A 13,743-nucleotide genomic window follows, 5' to 3' on the forward strand; every position below is an offset into this window, starting at 1 on the left:
CGTAAACTACATGCGGTCTTGTGATAGATATTTTTGATTTGCCAACTAAGCATTTGAGTCACATTTCTAGAATCAATCCGCAAATCAGTATCAAAATCTCAAAGGGATCCCCAAACAAGGTGTGTCTCGCTTTATATTACATGTATCATTAGTTACTTTAATAAATTTACTTAAGAATTTTTCTCATTAGCTACTTGAACATTTACTTAAGTCCATTTCCATAATTATATCTTTACTTTTACTTAGTATGAGTATGACAATTCAATGGCCAATACTTTATAGGTTAATCACGTGGTATGGGGTTGCTTGTAGCCCTGTTAGGTGGACTCTCTCTTTAAGAGCAGTACCCCTGCACCTTTAAGGCTGCAGAGAGACAGAGACAGAGAAAGAGAGAGAGAGAGAGAGAGAGAGAGAGAGAGAGAGAGGGGGGGGGGGGGGGGGTGTTGTGTTCTCTGATGCTCTGGTGCTGAGACTGAGCTCTGGAGTGATCAGTGCAGCAGGGGAAGATGCGCGTGCTTGCTGACTGCTGGACGGCGCGAGGTGGTGAAGAGGGATTTTGCTCTGAGTACAGCTAACAACCGTCATCTCTATACATTCACGAGCTGGAGTTTCAGGGCTTTTTCTTTTCTTTCTTTTTTCGTTTCCTTTTTTATGATTTTTTAATATTTTTGTAAAGTTTCTAATATGATTTTGAAACATTATTAATTGGAGTGGAATTACTTTTGCGCGTTTTATTTCAGCGTAAAACGTTAATTAGTTTTTGTTGTTGTTGTTGTTGTATGAGACTACACCTGTGCGCAGTGCTCTCAGTAAGCGCGCGCTCTGACTCAGCATCGCACCTGCCTGCCGCTCACCGTCTCGCGCCACAGCTGGATCTCAGCTCGGCTTTTAACGGAGACAATCAGCCGGGAGCGCACACCTCATCCACGCGTGCGAGCGAGCGTGCGTGCATTCGAGGGAGAGAGAGGGAGAACGAGCTTTGGTTCATATGCATCTCTTCTGCTGGAAATATTAATTAAAGATCATTTATATTTTTCCTCAAGGATTTTTTGGAGGAAAAGTGTGCAGTGGGCAAAAACAAATCTTAGTTTGGAGATTGAAAGGAGCGGGGCATGTGGATATTGGCCATCATCTTTTTCCAGTGCATTTTGAATGGTAAGTAGTATTTTTTAAATTTGTATTCCGGTCTAACTTCTTGGAAAATAAATAAACATCGAAATCAATTAAGCAAACAATTAACCAGTTCGTGATGTTTTCAGTATGTGGTGCATTTTTGTCCATTTCTGCACAGCTCGAGTTTGTCTCTCATGTCACATCCGCAGATTAATTCAATTTAACTCAACACACATTTCACAGCACCAATTCGCCATTCTTTGAATTTAATTTACAATTGCAATTTTAACAAATATCATAAATAACGTGCATGCAAAATATTTCCTTTACATTTTTTTTTTTAAAGATATAAAATGTATTTGCCCAAATGTCTGATTATTTAGGATGAACAAATGATGGACACTCAAATGAGCATTTGGATCGTTTGTTTTATGAGGAACTTATATCAGCTGTCACATCATTACTTTTACATCCCATAATATTAAACATGAACGCATGAGTATGCAAATATGATCAAGTGCAACATGAATCTTGATGTCCCTGTTGGACCTAAAGCTGATGGTTTTTTTTTTTTTCTTTCTTTCTTTTCTAACGACCATGGGCATATTTACATGTTTTATATCCAAATGAAAAATAATAGTTTTGATTTGTTGAAATAAAAAAATAAAAAAATAAAACATAAAATAAAAAAACACATCCCAAAGAAGAAAAAAAAGGAAGAAATTGAATTATAGATATAATAATAAAATAAAGCAGGTAATATTTTTGAAAAACAGCATTATAAAAAAAATCCCCTTAAAATACTATATGAAAAAAAAAAATGTTTTCTTGAGGCATAGTGGCACAGCCGCCATGTTTCAAGAGGAAGCAGTGGAGCACTGAATGAAAAATAACTCTCAGTCACTCAATTACCACTTTATTTGAACAATTTAACTGTAACCATTTTTGAATGTTTTATTTCACACATGCATTTTTTTGTTTGGGTGTCCAAATTTTATGACCTCTAAAATTCTACTGCAAATTCTCGATAGGAGGCCAGTTTGTTGATGGCTTTAAAATGGAGAGACAGTGAGTGGGTGCTGGTTGCTGGGCTAAAACTGGATGGGTGTGTTTGTGGTGTGTGTGTGTGTGTGTGTGTGTGTGGTGAGGGAGGGTGGGGGGGTTGGGGGTGCAAGCTAGGAAGAAAATGGGGGCTTTTAGGTGGCTTTACCAGTGCAACATTGTGGAGCATTAAAATCAGACCAGGGTCGAATGTGAATGAGGCAAATGTCGGTATGATAGCAGATGCATTTTAAGAGAATGATCAAAAAAGGACACAGCGATGCTGTAGCACAAAGGGTATCACTCAAATAGCTCAAAAAGACAGTTTTCACACAAAAAAATGTGTGGTTTTTGGTGTTTTGAACATCCTTTTCGTGAGCTTTAAAGAAAAATGTCAAATTTCTGCAGGGTAGAAATGCAGCCAGAATGGATACAGTCATTTAACCGCAAATAATGTTATATCAATGTAATTGATTATCATTTCAGAGGATTCCTTTTTCGCAAAATTGAGTGGTACATGCCTACTGAACTGTGTGAAAACTAGCATTTCTAAAAAGCATTTTAAGTGTTTTACTTTGATCAATATGCTCCCATTTGTTCTGTTGTGTTTGTTCTAGTATATGTGGGTCTATCTGAGGCTAAATTGATCAGTTGTCTGATACAGTGCCATTGCTGTCAATGCAGCCCTCTCTCTCTCTCTCTCTCTCTCTCTCTCTCTCTCTCTCTCTCTCTCTCTCTCTCTCTTTGGTCAGTGTAGCATGTTTCTTGCGAGCGTGTGTGTGTGTGTGTGGGGGGGGGGGGGTCTGGCGAGAGAGAGAGAGAGAGAGAGAGAGAGAGAGAGAAGCCATACAAAATACAAAATGAGCCTTTCATGATTTGGTTAAGCTCACAGCCCAGTTCTTTGCTGGTCTCTATGGAAACCCCTCAAATGTATGTTGGTGCAGTGGCCTTGGAGCTTCCTGCACAGGTGACTCCGGAAGTATTCCGTATAATGACTACAAGATTAACGGGAAAAACATTGCATGCTTGTTTGTAAAGCCGATCGGGATCTTTATCCGGGTGTTGAGGATAAATTAATTCCCCAGCCTCTTAAACATCCCTCCAGAGGTTTAGCCATGTATTTTGTTTTTCTTGTTGTTCCGAAGCGATTCTTGGACACGTGGACACCCTTTATCAGGAAAGCAGTGTCCTCGTGTATAACAATTCAATTGAAACAATTGTTTCTGCATCTAGATTAACAACTCTTATTATTAATTAGTGGATTAAAGGGATGACAGTTCTGCCATTTACTCTCTCTCATGCTGTTTCAAACATGTACAGTATGACTTTCTTTCTTTGTAACACTGACAGTCATCATTTATGTTCACTGCATCTTTTTTCCATACAATGTGACAGTGAATGGTGACTGAGACTAACATTCTGCCTAACATCTCCTTTTCTTTTTTCGGGTACCTAAACTTTTATAAATCAATACACTTCATTATTTCATAAACTAGTTTAATGCTGATATTATGTCCGTTTTTCTGAGCTCATCTCCTTGCTATTGAACAACTAATGTTTTTGCATGTTAAATCATGCTGAGTTGTTTTCAATAGCTCTTGTGGTTTTGAAGAGCACTCGAGACCGTGTGCAAATTAACACATAAATGTAATTGGAGCAGCAGAACCGTCCTCGCACAGACCGAGCAGCAAGTGGGAGTGATGTTGTTTTTGTAAACTGATGCTAGGGGCCGACTCTGACATACACTCATATGGACATGAGTAAACAGCACAGTGTAGAGCAAAGTGCCCAATCAGCTGTCGCTTTCCCCGAGATGGTTTTAAGAGAGCTTTTAGCTGAGTCCAAATCAAACAGACAAAAGTGTGTGGGCATATCCATTTGTTTTCCTGAACTATATGCCTGTGTTTGAAGACACAGTGCACTGTAGCGTGCTATATAAAGAAATCAAGACCATGTTTGTGGTCCTGAAAAGAGAGGATTTTGTTTTTGTGACTTCAGGCGGGGCAAATTTGGCATCTGTTTAGAGTCATTGAAATGCTCAACCTGAATGCTTTGCAAACAGGAAAATGATTGAGGAAATAGTTACTGATGTTATAATCAATTAATCTAAAGTCCTGAAATATGCTATTACGTAGAGTTGGGGTACTCGAGTTCAGACTCTGACTTTTTAGATGAAACTAAACTATATAGAATGGACACATTGAAAATGAATTAGAAATAAAAACAAAATAAAAATTCGAAATAATAATAACTTTGGTTGTAATGACTAATGCAGCTTTCGCTTTCTTTAGTCTATGTTTGAGTGGAGGGGAAAAAGCAACAAATAATTAAATTGTCAACAGAATGCAATAAGACACCTAAAGCATATGCTTTCGATCTGAAACCACTTTGAAGTTTGTTCAGAAGGTTACTAATCATAAAATGTATATATAAAATGCAACAGAGGTGTTTTTTGTTGAATTTATACTGACAAATTATTTTCTTAGTTGTGAAGGTTAAAATAAGGTTAAAATATTGATGTTAGGTTTACAGTTACAATTTTAATTCAGATTCATGAACAGATTAATTCGAACTCAGACTTGGCCTGTTATGGACTCAGTCTTGACTCGGACTTGACTAAGGTGGACTCGAACCCAACACTACTTTAACGTCCTCTCAAGAGAATAAAACAAGTGTTTTAGTTTTTTGTAAGCTGTGGATACAATGTTTAAAAGTGTGTACTGACAAGCAAACATATTTCTTGTTATTTTTATATACCGTTAAACTAATGAATCACTATAGACTAACCTCTGCCATTTTATATATTTTTAATAGTAATAATAATAAAAACATTATTTACTTATTTTATTGTTTGTTTTTCCCATTGAGGATCCCAGTTGTCCCCAAAAGGAGGTTTTGCCAGATTTTGTCAATTTTGTCCCCAAAATATAACTACAGTAATTGAACCCACACACGCATGGTTACCAAGTATCTAAATGAGGATATATCATAGATTTCTGTTGTTTTCACATAAAGCTGATTACAATTTCTACAAACTAATCTTTAACAAAAACCCTAGCCCTAAAAGATTTTTAGTTGCATTTTAGAATATACAGTATATATATATATATTTCATTGTTACATTTGAGTTGTCGTCAAATTGATTTAACTTGTAAGGATACTTTTGTCCCTGAATTATAAACAAGAAAACCCCCACACCCATCAGGTGTTTATTACAGATATGATACACAGGGTTGCATTTTAATATTGATTTAGTTATTATTATGAAAATATCAATTGTGAAGTTCAATGCATCAGGAAAGCAAATATGCATTAGTAATAGACGCAAATCCCTTATAAAGATACAAATATGTTGTTTGAGTCAAACTCTTCATTGATTTAAACAGCTCTACTCAAGTGAGTAGTTCTTACTCTAGCATATCAGTAATTCTGGGAGTCAATTGGCATAATGGTATTTTGATGATCAGCTTTGCTAACTGTTTAGTGAGAACTAAGTCTGATCAGTGTTCATATTTTTCATTAGCACAGCTTATACTGTCAGAACACAGGAAATATGTCTGATTCCATAACAGGCTGACAGACGGCCCTGTGTGCTCGCAGCTGTAATGTGTATTTATCTCCTGCTTTGATGACTTGGCAGAAAAAGCACCTTGTATTTTTCAGTAAAGAAGCTTGATGACTTTAGCACAAGCCACTGTGTTTCTCTGTGCACCGTGACTATCATAGTTTTCCTATGGATGAAAGGAGCTTGGAGGGCATTATTTCTTTTGGTCTGTGCTGTTTTGAAGAAATTGAGTACAAAAAGGTTATTTCTGGTTAGTCTTTATTGAGAGTAGGTGGGAAGATTAAACAGGCCACATGTGTAAATAGATATCTGGGTTTTATAAGTTTTTTTTTTTTTTTTTAACTGTAGGCCTAGCATACCTGTATAAAGTGTGCTCTTGTTACCTGGCCAGGTTATCACCAGTTACATGATTTGTGCACTTTATTGTCACTTTGGTAAGAAAGAAACTGGAAAGAAGATGCATGTTAACCCATTTTACTTCCTAAATCTGGCGTATTTCAGGGAGAAACAGGATATTTAAAAAAACGGGACTCATGAAAAGTTGAATTGGGGGGTTGAAAAATAAGAGGGATTGGTGAGGTCAACAAAAAAGAAGAGTAATTTCAGAGGTGGAGCAACTGACATTTTGATCAAATATTACAGAGACCAATGTTTTTTTCTTTTGAATAACATTCACAATGAATGATGCACAATAATAACAGAGACATTCATTATTAAAATAAATAAAGTGAATGTTTCACATTCACACCAAGTTCCTTTTGTAAGCATTTTTTCAGTAACACTTTGTAATAACTTTCATAAATACCATTAAAGGAGTATTCTGAGTTCAGTACAAGTTAAGCTCATCGAATGTTGATTTCCACAAAAAATAATTTTGACCTGTCCCTCCTTTTCTTTAAAAAAGCACAAATCTACAGTGGAAGCGAATGGGGCCAATTTTTGGAGGGTAGAAATGTGAAGCTTATAATTTTATAAAAGTGTACACACATTAATTCTTCTGTTAAAACTTGTGTATTATTTGAGCTGTAAAGTTGTTTATATCGTCATTTTTTTAAGGTTGTTTTAGGGTTTACAGTGTTAAATTGTCATGGCAACAGAGTTGTAAAATGGGATATTACTTCACACAGAAAAGGTTAGTAGGTAATTTTATCACTAAAATCATGTTAACACACATATTGTTTACTTTTTGTGGCTATACTTTTGAAACAGTGAGTATTTTAACATTTACTGATTGGCCCCATTTAATTCCATTGTACGTGCCTCACTGGAATCCAGATTTTGCTTTTTTTTTTTAAAGAAAAGGAGGGATAAGTCGATATATATATATACACTGGCGGCCATTCGTTTGGAATAATGTACAGATTTTGCTGTTTCGGAAGGAAATTGGTACTTTAATTCACCAAAGTGGCATTCAGCTGATCACAAAGTATATTCAGGACATTACTGATGTAAAAAAACAGCACCATCACTATTTTATTTTTTTTATTTTTTTTTATCAAATCTAGACAGGCCCCATTTCCAGCAGCCATCACTCCAACACCTTATCCTTGAGTAATCATGATAAATTGATCATTTGGTACTAGAAAATCACTTGCCATTTTATCAAACACTGCTGAAAGCTATTTTGTTTGTGAAATGAAGCTTAACATTGTCTTTGTGATTGTTTTTGAGTTGCCACAGTATGCAATAGACTGGCATGTCTTAAGGTCAATATTAGGTCAAAAATTATAAAAAAAAGAAACAGCTTTCTCTAGAAACTCGTCAGTCAATCATTGTTTTGAGGAATGAAGGCTATACAATGCTTGAAATTGCCAAAAAACGGAAGATTTCATACAAAGGTGTACACTACAGTCTTCAAAGACAAAGGACAACTGGCTCTAACAAGGACAGAAAGAGATGTGGAAGGTCAGATGTACAACTAAACAAGAGGATAAGTACATCAGAGTCTCTAGTTTGAGAAATAGACGCCTCACATGTCCTCAGCTGACAGCTTCATTGAATTCTACCCGCTCAACACCAGTTTCATGTACAACAGTAAAGAGAAGACTCAGGGGTGCAGGCCTTATGGGAAGATTTGCAAAGAAAAAGCCACTTTTGAAACAGAAAAACAAAAAAGAATAGGTTAGAAAAAAAAAAACGTTTTTTTGGCAATTTCAAGCATTGTATAGCCTTCATTCCTCAAAACAATGATTGACTGATGAGTTTCTAGAGAAAGCTGTTTCTTTTTTGCCATTTTTGACCTAAAATTGACCTTAAGACATGCTAGTCTATTGCATACTGTGGCAACTCAAAAACAAACACAAAGACAATGTTAAACTTCATTTAATGAACCAAATATCTTTCAACTGTGTTTTATATAATGGCAAGTGATTTTCTAGTACCAAATTAGCAATTTAGCATGATTACTCAAGGATAAGGTGTTGGAGTGATGGCTGCTGGAAATGGGGCCTGTCTAGATTTGATCAAAAACATTTTACATCAGTAATGTCCTGACTATACTTTGTGATCAGCTGAATGCCACTATGGTGAATTAAAGTACCAATTTCTTTCCGAAACAGCAAAATCTGTACATTATTCCAAATTTTGGCCACCACTGTATATATATATATATATATATATATATATATATATATATATATATATATATATATATGTATGTATATATTGGTAATCAAAATTATGCCACAAATGCTGTTGATTCAGCTTAACTTGTCTTGAACCCAGAATATTCCTTTAAGAAACATTATTACATAAAATAAATAGCTTTACAAATTATGAGTCATTTAAATGTTCAAATATTTATATTTGATTGCGATTGATTTTTACCCATTTTTCTACCTCATTCTCTAGTTTTGCAAAAAAGCCTTTTACCCTCACATTATTAATTATTATTGCTGCAAAAGTACAACCTAAAAGGAATCGTAGTACATATTTTGCAATGAATTCTCACTGAATGTTTGACCACTAAATGGTCATTCAGCAGAGCTGACAAAAATCTAGGCAGCATTTCAACACCCAGAAATGTGTAACATTTGCATAGATCCCAGCAAATGTCTTAATAAAGCTGCTCTGGCCTTAGGTCTGTTCTTTTTCCATTCCGCTCTCTAACGGCCCGTCCCCAGAAGTGATTATGCTAATTGTTGTTTGATCAGATGGTTAAATTATAATTCGATTAATCCTGAGCACTAAATGCTCTGAATACATTTACATCTGCTTGGCTGCATAAGTGTGTATGGGCATGAGCTTTCTGCTGTGCAGGCAGCGTGAAGAGGGGCTGACCTGGGACTCACACCCAAATATTAGCACATGTGCTTATTTAGGCCAGAATCCGGGACATTTGGATACTGTATAGTATTTATCAAAATAATTAGGTATTCATACTCGTAGTCAAATAAGAGGGGTCAGTCAGTGGCTGATGCCAATATCAAGAGAGCTCTTACATTTTATTTATTTATTTGTCTGTCAAGTTTTCATTTGACTTTTATCCAAGATGGCTTACAGTGCATTCAAGATGCATTTTATCAGTACATGCATTCCCTGGTAATCAAACCCATGACCTTGGCATTGCTAGCACCATACTCTACCACTTGAGCCACAGAAAAACATATATGTATGGTATATGACCAATCTGAGCAGTGCATGTCGTTAGAAATTTTGTCCAACTTTAGACACCGCCACCGCTTGTCACCTTGACATATGCCATCAAAGTATCGTGAGATCAGTTCGAGACTAGCCGGCTGGCTCAGCCGCTGTATTTGCTCCAAAGCGGCTGCCCAAGCTCTGATGATGACACAGCTGATTCACGAATGGCCAGACTCACTGATGGTGACGTGTGTTTCATGGACTGAGTTCGCAGTGGCATACTACACATACTACTCTTACTACTTCTGCTATGTCAGTCTTTGGCAGAAATAATTGTATAGTAGTATGCCATTAACAAGGTGTTTATTCTGACACCTGTTCCGCTAAACCCTCACAAAGCTTTGTTCTTCTAACAGTACATCATGTTTATATTATGTTATAATATGTTTATCATAATAATATCATGTTACATCATAAAAAAACTATTCAAAATGATTAAAAATACTGACTTGTTTATTGGTATTAAAATAATATGTGCTTTTATTGGACTTTCATCTTGTACACACAGCTGTATTAAGCAGCACATAACCTTTTCAAATGAATAACATTTCTAATGCAGTGGTTACATTAGCAAAATGGCTGAATCACTTACCCTTTAAGCTCAGAAGGGCCTGCCGGCGGCGAAGAATAATTGTCAGAATTTGTTTTTGGTCAAAATATTAATAACTACAGTCTTGACCAACACAAAATGAGTATCATTTGAAAACATAAAATCTCTACTTTCCAATGCATGCAGACATTATGAACAAGGGAACAAGTGCTTTGAAATTTGCAGACAAATCAGAAGTGTTCCATTTTGATAATTTATTAAAAAAAATGCACTGTACATGCTGTATTATTGCAATCATTAAAAACATCAGATTCATCAAATAGCCATGTGTCATATGTTGTTGGAAAGCTCTCAAAGAGTAGAATACAACCAGCCTATTTGTTTAACAGACAAAAATATAGCGAGCAATAGCTAAGTATATGTCTTTGACAATTATGTTGGTGTTGGTTATATGCCTCATTTTTGCTTATAACTTTACGAAAAATAAACAGAACATAAAATACCACATCCCATTACTTAGTGATTCTTTTATAAACAAGCTCACACTAAAGGTAATCAGATGCATAGATCATTAGATAATCCACACGAAGCACAATGTTACATATGGCCACCAGGAGATGGCGCCAAGTAAATGACAAAGACTCAATGATGACTCAAATGGCACAGAATGACACTCATACTGTGAAATCTCATTACTAAAATCATGTCTTCATGCTATGCAAACCTTTAGTCATTGTTGTGTTTTCATGTGTAATTAGTTCTTATGAACAAATATTGTTTTATTTGTTTGGAGAGGCTTTTGGACACATGTAGCTGTTTTTGGACACTATGATAAATTACTTTTGTAATGCTATAACTTTTGATTGCTTTCTCCTATCAACACAAAAATTTTCTTAGATACAGTTGAGATGATTGGGAAAAAACAAAAGCAGTTTTTCAGAGCTACCTTATTTACACCCAGAGATGTACTGTATAATGTCAAATAAGATAAATGGGAAATTTTTGGCAAATGTTTTATTTTTTTACTTTTAAGAGTCTCAGAATGGATCAGAATCTATATTATTAAAATTGTTGAAAAATGTTCTTTACAATGATACCAAACACTTGACCCTCCTTGTTTAATTTATTTATTTATTTATTTATTTTTGAGCAATGTAAGCCTTTAATTTTGTGTATCCTTCAGAGCTTAAAGGGTTAAAGCTGATTTAACTTTCCTATGCAGAATAACAACATTTAAAGGTGAAGTGTGCAATTTCTGCACCACTAGCATCACCAAACGGAATTCCAATGTAATTTTTTTTTCAAACAGATTTCTTGAACATTCAACTTGTGTAACATTAGTCTGACAAATTCGTCCCAAACTCACGGCATTGGTTGAGCCAGTGTTGCTTTTTCAAACTGGTAGGAATGCTTCAACAAACCTAGCAATGTTTTGAAAGCACAACAGAGTCAAAATTAGTGCATTTACATGCACGATCTTAAACCAGTTATGCTTAATAAGCCAGCAACGTGTGTGGTCATGTTAATACCTTAAACGACTTTCCTTTATCAGGGTAAGGTCATAAACAGTTTATTCAAAAATGACACATGTAGATTTTTGCCCATTATCCAGATTTTGCATTGCATTTAAACACCTCTACCAGCGTTCTTACAGGTTTTTCAAATTTGCGCTAGTGTTGTGCGCACACCTGTTTACATTTTGACGTCAAAAGCAGAGAATAATCAGATGATTTCAAATGTCATGTAAACATGGTTTTATTGTGTTGTCAGATTTTTTGACTCAAGCTGATTTTTGGTAATTATCAGCATATTGGCGTGCATGTAAATGCACTCAGTGTCTATACTTTTTGGAGAAAGTAGTATATGAATGGCTAACATGTGGTCTTTGCATATTAAACTCAGAAAGAATATTTTAATAGTAAAAGTATTTTTTTTAAAATACACACTTCACCTTTAATTTTAAATTAGATTAAATTAGAAATAAAAGTTTACCTCTTCAAATTTCCTTTAAAAAAAACCCTACATATCTACAGATTCTTTAATCTATGGCATTGGTTATACATGATATTTTGTATTATATAGTCTACTGTACATTATAGTAAATATTTGTTTTGGTGCACAATTAAACTAAACAGGCCTACTTAAATATTAGTTTTTGCTCAGTTGAGAATATGCAGTCGTAATTGAGAATATGAGTTGTTGTATTACACGTTTATCTGGGAGTTGAGGAGACGTCAGCCCAGCTTGAGCAGCCGAGACACGTTTAGCTCACATTCCCTCATCATCCGAGTCAGCCGCGCTTTAGATTCAGACATCAGCGGTGTCGGCTCCGTAATTGATGTCGATCCACGGAGGACGTTTGATCTCTTTCCCACCACCAGGGAAGCTCTAAATGATCATTTGCGCTGACATTATTCAGATGATATTCAAATCATCTCACTTAAGAGATTAAAAAAACTTTTCCACGGGGATGCGTGCTGCTCCTGCTCTCACCCTTCTCGGCATCTGGGGATATCGTCGGCTTTACATATTGGCAGTGAGCGGGGGTCCATTAACCCAGACGCGCTGGCTTGTGCTTAATATTCATGAGAGCAAATTGCAAGCTGGTTAAATTGCGGTGCTGCGGTACAGCTCCCTGAAGCCGGTCTCGATTTAGCCTCGAGGCAGGGACACGATTTCGAACTCTCCCGGGCCCGGCTGCTGTTCCTGACTCCCCCCGCGCTCTCTGGCTTTCCACACGCCCGCTGCCTTAATTACCTTGAGCCCGTGATGTTCTGTCAAGGTTCCGCAGCCTGCAGGGGGAAACCACCCCTCCTATCTGCTACACAGACAACAGCACAGACACAGTCGGCCAGCAGCCAACAGAGTGACCCATCCACCCACACCAGGGCCAAGTTTTTATCTTCAGAGAGCTAGAGTGCTTATTTGACTGTTTGCACTGTGATTTTAACAAGCATTTGTTTGCTTTATAAATTGTACACAAGCAATTCATTATGGAAATATTCAAGTCATAAAAATGTTTTTCATTTGGCAAGAGTGGCAGTGCACTATTTAAAAAGAACTGCATAATTTATCCATACTGTATTTCACCCAATAAAAGTACTGTTGTAGGCTACTGCATTATGTTGTTTTAACATGGTAATACCATGTTTGGACAATTTGTTTAGGAATCATACATAAATTTAATCATTGAAATATTAAAATCATCTCAAAAATATTTGATTTAGGCAGGTGACATATTTTAAACAAAAAAATAGCCATAGTATTGCCATGTTACCTTTAATGTTGGCAAAGAAAAGAATATATTTTTAATTTATTTTAGAGATGTACCACTATAGTATATGAAAATGGTAAACATTCAGTACCATGATATGTATCGAAGTATCATGGTGTTACCCTTCGATACCATTTCTGTATTATGGTACTGCCACTGTGTGCCCTGATCACCTCTAGACTGTCCTGCTTCAGGTTTCTTAGGGTTAAAGTCAGAGCAGTGCATGCAGTTTGCCGGATAAATATTGATTGCACGTTACTTAAATAAATCGCCTGGCTAGTTTTGAAAAAGCTCTTGTAATGGATGGTTACACACTATCAGTGAACAAATGGTTTTAATGTTAATGGGTTTTCGGAAGACAAACCAATATTTCTACTCATCCTAAATGCAACTGTCTTTCTGCTCGACTGCTCCTCATTACAGACGCCCAATCAGACCCATCACATTCAAATGTAATACATTTCTTTTTGTTTTCTAAGACTGATTTCTCATTTATAATATACTCTTTATTCATTAAAGAAGTATCAGAGAGAGAGAGAGTGAGAGAGAGAGAGAGAG

At 36.0% G+C, this 13,743-nt stretch overlaps 1 protein-coding gene across 2 annotated transcripts in view; it reads left to right on the forward strand.

Annotated features, from left to right (window-relative positions):
• The first annotated feature begins 640 nt into the window (after positions 1-640).
• LOC127433955 (cell adhesion molecule DSCAM-like) overlaps positions 641-13,743 on the forward strand; it is a 112,966-nt gene continuing 99,863 nt past the window's right edge. For both annotated transcript variants that reach the window (XM_051686345.1, XM_051686347.1), the window contains exon 1: positions 641-1,155. In XM_051686345.1, the coding sequence (XP_051542305.1) occupies positions 1,113-1,155 (43 nt within the window). In that variant the 5' untranslated portion in view covers positions 641-1,112. The remainder of the gene's footprint in view (positions 1,156-13,743) is intronic.

Source organism: Myxocyprinus asiaticus, chromosome 43 (assembly GCF_019703515.2).
Source record: "Myxocyprinus asiaticus isolate MX2 ecotype Aquarium Trade chromosome 43, UBuf_Myxa_2, whole genome shotgun sequence".
NCBI classification, from domain to species: Eukaryota; Metazoa; Chordata; class Actinopteri; order Cypriniformes; family Catostomidae; genus Myxocyprinus; species Myxocyprinus asiaticus.